We start from the raw sequence: 7885 nt of genomic DNA, 5'->3' as shown, positions 1-7885 counted from the left end.
TTTAAGAATTAATAAATCCCACATGTATAAATGTCATAGTACTGAATATTTATTCTCTTCTTATATCTATGTCATAATAGTGAATATTTATTCTCTTCTCATGTATACACGTATGCACTTCAATTTTAATTCTCTGACACATATTTATTTTCTCCGTGCACTTTTACTTGTTCACTTTTGACTTTTCGCGTTCTTGCTGAATATTTATTCTCTTCTCATGTATGCACTTTAATTATAATTCTCCGACATATATTTATTTCCTCCGCGCACTTTTACTTGTTCACTTTTGACTTTTCACGTTATTTAAGAACTAATAAATAAAGTACTCCCTTCATCCCATATTACTTAACCACATTACTTGACTTTTCAAGTTCTTTAAGAATTAATAAATAAAGTACTCCCTTCGTCCCTTCGTCCCATATTACTTGGCCACATTACTATACTTGACTTTTCACGTTCTTTAAGAATTAATAAAAATGAAGTACTCCCTTCGTCCCATATTACTTGACCCCATTACTAAAAATATATGTCTATTTTTCTTCTTCTTATTTCTTATATATAAACGCCCAAGCTAGACGAACACACCAACAATAAGTTGTACAAAAAGCAACTGAAATTCTGCTCTAAGCAGGGACTAACATGTGTACATTTTAGAAATTGAACATTAATTCTACCTCTTGTGTGTTTACTTTTTAAGCCCCCAAAGTGTAACGCACTTGTCTTAGTTAGTTCTTTCATTTCCTTCATTTGGCATGTACTCCTCTCGTCTCAATTTAAGTGTCTATGTTTGACGGGACATGTAGCTTTTTAAGAAATAAAGATAGACTTTCAAATCTTGTGGTTCTAAATTAAAAATGTGTATAATATAATAAAATATCCTTTGAATCTTGTGATTATAAACTTGACATGTAGGATATTTGAATTGTCAACTTACTAAATATAAAGAGGCGGACATAAACAAAATAAGACTATTTTTTTTTTAATTTAACAACAAATGCCCAAGTGGACGAACACAGCAACAATAAGTTGTACAAACAACAAAATAAAATTGTTCAAGCAGACTAACATATGTACATTTCAGAAGTTTAACATTAATACTACCTCTTGTGTGTTTACTTTTTAAGTTCCTACGTGTCCGCAGTGTCTCAATTGTCATTTCATTTCCTTCATTTAGCATATACTCCCTCTGTCTCAATTTAAGTGTCTACGTTTGACTAGACACGGAGTTTAAGAAATAAAGATAGACTATCTTGTGGTTCTAAACTAAAAGTGTGTATACTATAATAAAATATCCTTTGAATCTTGTGATTATAAACTTAACATGTAGGATATTTGAATTGTTAACTTACCTCGGATATAAAAAGGTGTGACATAACAAAATAAGACAAATTTTAACAACAATTGAGAAATTAAGGGGAAAAATAAGACAAAAAAAAAATGGATACTCACTAAGGAGAATCGCGATATCCTTTACAAAATATACAAACCACAAAAACTAACTAAATTGAGTAACCAAATTAATCATGTTGGGTCTCGTGCATCGCACAGGCATAGTTTGCTAGTTTTCCTTAGCTGGGCAGAGATTCACAGGGATAGGTCATTTAATTTACTCATTCAGTTTCATTTTTGACACTATTTTACTTATCAGCTGGTTTAATATAGAATGATATATTTTCAGATAATTCAACTTTTAAATTTTATACTTATCCTTAATAATATGTTTTTATATGATAAAAATATACCCGTGATTATACAAAACCAATAGATATATTGATATGTTTTTGTACATAAACTATATTGATTGGGTATATAAACTTTTACCTCTATTTGATTCAGGACCTCTTGATGTTGCGTTTCTTTCAAATTCGGTTCTTAATAATAATTTTAAAAATTTGTTGGCCTGCTACTATCCATTTTTTTGTTTGCGCTACAGCGATTAAAGAAAAAGAGAGGGACCCTTAATTAGTATGTGTAAAAAAGGCCAAGCCACAGGAAGAGACCCCCTTCAATCATAATTAATTAATATATATATTTTCGTATCAATCGCTTAATTGTCATCCAACCAAATTTTATTAACAAAATGGACCATATTTTTCAACGCTAACACGAATTAATCCATATTATACAGTATAATTTAAAAGATAGATCACTTTTTTTTTATTTGTTTTCTTCAAAGCCGCCTCTTGATTGTTAGTTGATAAACACAATTTGTTGTTGTATTTGGAGTCACAATCATGATTAAAGTACTGATTTTGTAATATTTGGATGATGAAAATTAGATTAAAAAGGTAACCAACACTGTTGAACTAGCTTAAAGAATTAATTTGAATTTTGAATATAATTTTTGTGAGAAATTTATAGCGAGGGTTGTTTATGCTTTATTTGAAATACTCTAAAGAGGTTGTTAACAAATTTTGAAGTCATAGGAGAATTGCAACTTAAAAGTGCAGAAAAATTTCATCTTAATAGCTAGTAATATGTTATAGATAGTTTTTCGGACGCTATTATAGAAGTAAATATATTGTTTATTTAAATATATAATATTGCATAATAATGAATTAAGGTGTATAAATATTATGCCAAAGAAATTATGACTATGCGATTGTAAATTAAAAATTATAGCTATATCAATGCAAAATATAATGTTTGGCTATGTAATTTTTAAAAAATACTCTTTAAATTTTTATAATATATTTAAAATGGCAAAGCTTTACAAAAATGTTTTCATTTTTAAATTTCCTATTCAGTAGAATTATGCCACGCGAATCGAAAAAGGAGGGAGTAAAAGTTGTCAATTATGCAATCCGAAGTATTTATAGAATGATTACGGAGTAGGTAAAAAATATCTTAATTTCTCATTTAATACCACTATCGTTACAGCCTAAATTAAAGGAGCCCATTCCTTTTTTTTCACAGATGCTCATGTATTTCTTTTAAACAAATACATGCGAAAACATACACAAATCAACTGATTTTTTACCACGAATGGTAATATTAAAAAGAATAGCTACAAATGGTAGGAAGCTATAATAAGGTAGTCATTTGAGAAATTTTACCTAATAAAAATATGTTTTAACGATGGCCCACTAACAAGAACTGACATTTCATGAGGGTATAATAACTAGTTTCAGCCCACATGGCTTTTGTACGGTTTCTGTCATCTTAGACTCCATAATAGTTCCCTAACCCAGACACTCCCACTACCACCCCATTTATTTGGCTCTTTTGTATTGTAAAATTTGACAACTGATCTCATTCACTTTTTGCTACTACTTAATCATATTTCTATTTCTATGATAGGCATTTAGTACTAAGGATATGTACATAACAAAAAGAAATGAGTGCAATATTTTAGTCAAATTACATTTTTAACTTGGGATGCAGTCCACTACTATCCGATTGAATGAAATCACACGGTTGCTAAATCATATAAGAAATTTACGAATATTAGTTTAGTGGTCCAGCTAAAATCCTACTTCAACTCAATAATCTTTGGATAATTACACTTACTTAAATGAAATCACGAAATCCTGTTTTGTAATTACATGAATCCTAACCCCAGGTCCTTTTTGAAACAGTATTGTTGGGTTCAACCCCCCTCCCCCAAACCCCGCAACCTACCACCCAAACCCCTTCCAAAACCCAAAATTATCCAGAGTCCAATAATTTTGACCATTGAACGTGGCCCCGTTTTCTCACATCTTAATTACCAAATGCTGTATAAATGTCTGTGCCAATTACTATGTGATGAATCACATATTCTTATTTTAAAGTTAGGAAAAGGGTTTAAATTGGTCCTCCAACTATTTGAATTATTCAATTTTGTAAACAATAAGGTCTTTTGGCCACACTATTTTGGCCACAATAATCCAAATGAGGTAAATTTATATAATTATTTTGGACAAATTTAATAATTTGTGCTTCCTTAATGTCATTTCTATTTTTTTTTCTCAAAGTTTATCTCAATTTAAAATTGTACAATAGAGGTTATGATGATTTTTACATAAATGTGGCCAAATTTGAGTCAAATTAGTGTGGCCATTTAGCAACTCCTGTTTGTAAAATATTATCCTTGATATTAGCAACTTATTTTGTATTTGTTCTTGTCATTAACGAAGTCCAATATAACATAAGTGGACTTCTTTTATCCAAATTCTTCGAGAAAATGTTCAATTTTATCTTGCAAGTTTCACTGGAGTTCAAAATTATTATCGAGTTTGAGCTGCACTCAGAACTAAGGCGGAACCGAGGCTGTCTTTTTCAAACTGGCATTTACTCAAGTTAGAGTTTTGCGCTCTCTCAAACGTCTGCACACCTGTGAATGTTCTCCCTGCTCATTAAATTGAGCGTCTAAAAAGGTGTTTGTTGGAGCAGCTTAATGATTTATGTTTTGGCTTTACAGTAGGTCAAGTTGACAACAACGAAAGACTCAAAATTCAGATGAACCACCTGATGACGTGGTAAAAAGATCATTAAAAGTTACTCAATTTCAAATACTAATAATTAATAACAATAACAACAAGAACAACATACCCAGTATAATTCATAAGTGGGTTTGAGGATAATATGATGTACAGCTTACCCCTACCTCCGTGGCGACTAATAATTAATAAGGAAGTACAAATTTAATCTTTTTCTCCAAAAAATATGAAAATTCCAATTCCATCAGAGATACAAGTATACAGCTAGAAAATGAAAGGGTAAAAAATCAAAATCCACTGCTATTATGGGCTACTGTATGACGTACACAAAAGATTGATGAAGGGTAAATGATGGGTGATTGTTGTGAGAAGAAAGAACACGTAACTACACACAGCACCAAAATAGAAACGCTGTAATGTTCTGGAACAGTGCCAAAACTATATAGTATACTTAAGTAGCAACATTAGCCACATGTGCGTCGCACGTGCCACCTATATAAAAGCCAGGTCAGTTGTGCTTAGATGACGATATAGAGTAAGCCAAACCGAGTGAGTGAGTGCCTCGTAGATCTGTATGGTCATCACTAGCCCATGCTAATGAACCCTTTCTTGAGAATAACACCACAACACTACTAGTACACTCAGAAAAACAAAAACAAAAACAAAAGAGAGAGAAAACAAAACAAAGCACCATTCTGAGTTGTGAGTTGAGTCTCTCTTGCAAAGCTTATCCAAGAACTTCAATGGGCGAGGTTTGCTTTGCTTTCTACCCTCTCTTCTTTTTCATTTCTTTTCTTCTTTTGTGTTGTTGTTTGAGATTTCTGGTTTTTGTTTAGGAAGAGAAGAAACCTACAGAAGAAGTGAAAAAAACTGAGGAAGAGAAGAAAGAGGAGGCTCCTCCAAAAGGTGAAAAACCAAGCGGTGATCAAAAGGCAGATGAAAAGAAAACTGAAGAATGCAAAGATGCTCCTCCACCACCGCCTCAAGAAATTATCTTGAGAGTTTACATGCATTGTGAAGGTTGTGCTCGTAAAGTCCGTAAATCCCTTAAAGGCTTTCAAGGTATGCAGATTCATTAATTTTCTTGAAAAGACAGTTTTTTTTGTGGGGTGTTTGGGTTATTGAAAAAGAAGTAAAAATATAGCCTAGGGTCTATCAGAAACAACCTCTATATCTTCAAGGTAGGGGAGGTAGGGTAATGTATGTGTACAATCAATCTTCTCCAGACCCCACCTTATGGGAGTTGATTATCTTGTTCTTCTTGAAAAAGAAGTATTTGGAGCTATTCGAATGTTTTGTGAGTTGAGGATGTTTTTCTTGAAAAATAAGTAAATTTGGAGCTATTTGAATGTTTTTGTGCAGGAGTTGAGGATGTTTTGACTGACTGCAAGACACATAAGGTAGTGGTGAAAGGTGAAAAAGCAGATCCAATGAAGGTTCTAGAAAGAGTGCAAAAAAAGAGCCACCGTCAAGTTGAGCTTCTTTCTCCGATCCCAAAACCACCAGCTGAAGAACCAAAGAAGCCGGAAGACGTGAAAGAAGTTGTTAAACCCGAAGAGAAAAAAGAGGAGGTTTGTTTAATTAATTAATTTAATCTTCATTTTTTTGTTTTTGTTTTGGATTGTCACGCGAGTTTTTGTTTCTTTTTATGATTGCTTTTTTAGTTTTCCTCTTTAGTCTTTTCCCTTTCTGGGGTTTGTTTGTTTTTAAGGTAAGTTCATGAATATGATATTTCTGATTTGTTACTGCAGCCCCCTCAAGTGATTATAGTAGTTCTGAAAGTTCACATGCATTGTGAGGCTTGTGCTCAAGAAATCAAAAGGCGTATACAAAAAATGAAAGGTATGATTTTTTTCTTCCCATTTTGGGTTGTATTATTGATTAGTACTATGAACTTTTTGATTCATTTGCTGCAACTAATTATTTTTCTGATTATAATTTTTTATTCTCTTTTTTGTTCCTCTTTAACCTTTTTCGGATCTCTATAATAAGCATTCAGTATTTTAAGGATTCTTATATTCTCTGGACCTTTCACAATCCCTGCAGTCTTTAATTTTAGAATAATGTAATCATTTCTTTATATTCTCTTTAATTTGAAGTCAATTCAAACACATTCTGTCAACAACTAATCACATCCATTTGATAAACCAATTGAGGATCTTTAGAATCTGTCAACTTGGCATTCAAATTTGAAAAATAGGCTTTGGAAAGTGACACCATCGAAGTTTTAAAATCTTTAATTTTTTGAAGGTGTGGAGAGTGCAGAACCAGACTTGAAGAACTCACAAGTGACAGTAAAAGGGGTTTTTGAGGCAACACAACTGGTGGATTATGTAAGCAAAAGAACAGGCAAAAGGGCAGTTATAGTTAAAGTAGAACCAGAGAAGAAAGAAGAGGAAAAACCCAAAGAAGGAAATGAAGAGAAGAAAGCCGAGGAAGGTGAAAAAGCCGCCAAAAAAGGCGAGGAAGGAGACAAAAAGGCGGAGGGTGGCGGTGCCGCTGCAGCCGGTGGTGGTGCTGAAGAAACTGCTGGTGGTAAAGAGGAAGTTGTTCAAGAAGATCCAAAATTCGAAATGAGAAGGCATGAGCTTTACCACTATTACCCACAGCAGAACTATCAGGTTTACCCTCAAAGATATGCACATGAAATGTATGCTGCATATCCTCCACCTCCACAAATGTTTAGTGATGAGAACCCCAATGCATGTTCTGTGATGTAAATTAGGTTTAACATGAAGGGTATATGTGGAAAATAGGGAGTTGTGGTCACATGGGAAATGTCCACGGCCATTTCTGCAACTTGTTGTTTATGGTGGTGCTCTACATGTGGCCCTGTCTGGGGGGTTCCTTAGTATAAGTCTGCAGGCAAAAAGACTATAGAATTTTGTGAGCACTTTGTACCTTTTTCTGGTTTTCTTTTATTATAATCATGTTGTTATATATAGTATATTACTACATATTAGTATAGTATATTTCGCAGAATTTTGAATGTCGTACATGATTCTTGCAATTTGTTTTGTCTGATTAACTATAGATCTTCTCCCCCTCACTGTGTCCAAATCCCAAAAAATACAGATTGTTTGAGATGGTCTAAACTAAGGGGGTCATTTGGTAAATCAGGATATAATCTTGAGATTTTAATCCTGGATAATCGATTCTGCTATCTATGTGGGAGAGGTTAACATCTTGGTATAAAAATATACTGGTTTTAGCTAATAGTTTCTATCGAATACGAGATAAATTTAGTCACAAAAATTTATACCGGGATGGTGCACCTAATCCCTTGAACGAAACGTGGAGGGGACAATGATAAATCCTCAATTTCATCTTGTCTAAGATGCTCCATTGTGTCATGAACTGCAAGTTAAGCGTTGCTCTATCCTGTTTAATGGTGTTGGACAAGGTTCATTGTTATATATGGACAACAGGTGAATATTCATGTGCTGCCCCTTGTTGGTCTCGAG

General features: G+C 33.1%; 1 protein-coding gene across 1 annotated transcript; it reads left to right on the top strand.

Annotated features, from left to right (window-relative positions):
* The first annotated feature begins 4969 nt into the window (after nucleotides 1-4969).
* Nucleotides 4970-7378, top strand: LOC132056233 (heavy metal-associated isoprenylated plant protein 7-like). Its single transcript, XM_059448328.1, has 5 exons — nucleotides 4970-5173; nucleotides 5258-5483; nucleotides 5784-5992; nucleotides 6173-6263; nucleotides 6672-7378. Exons 1-5 carry the CDS (start codon nucleotides 5165-5167, stop codon nucleotides 7139-7141), a joined length of 1005 nt encoding a protein of 334 aa, XP_059304311.1. The 5' UTR covers nucleotides 4970-5164; the 3' UTR covers nucleotides 7142-7378.
* Nucleotides 7379-7885: the final 507 nt, after the last annotated feature.

This window comes from Lycium ferocissimum, chromosome 5, assembly GCF_029784015.1.
Source record: "Lycium ferocissimum isolate CSIRO_LF1 chromosome 5, AGI_CSIRO_Lferr_CH_V1, whole genome shotgun sequence".
NCBI lineage: Eukaryota > Viridiplantae > Streptophyta > Magnoliopsida > Solanales > Solanaceae > Lycium > Lycium ferocissimum.
This window is presented reverse-complemented; position numbering and strand designations above follow the sequence as displayed.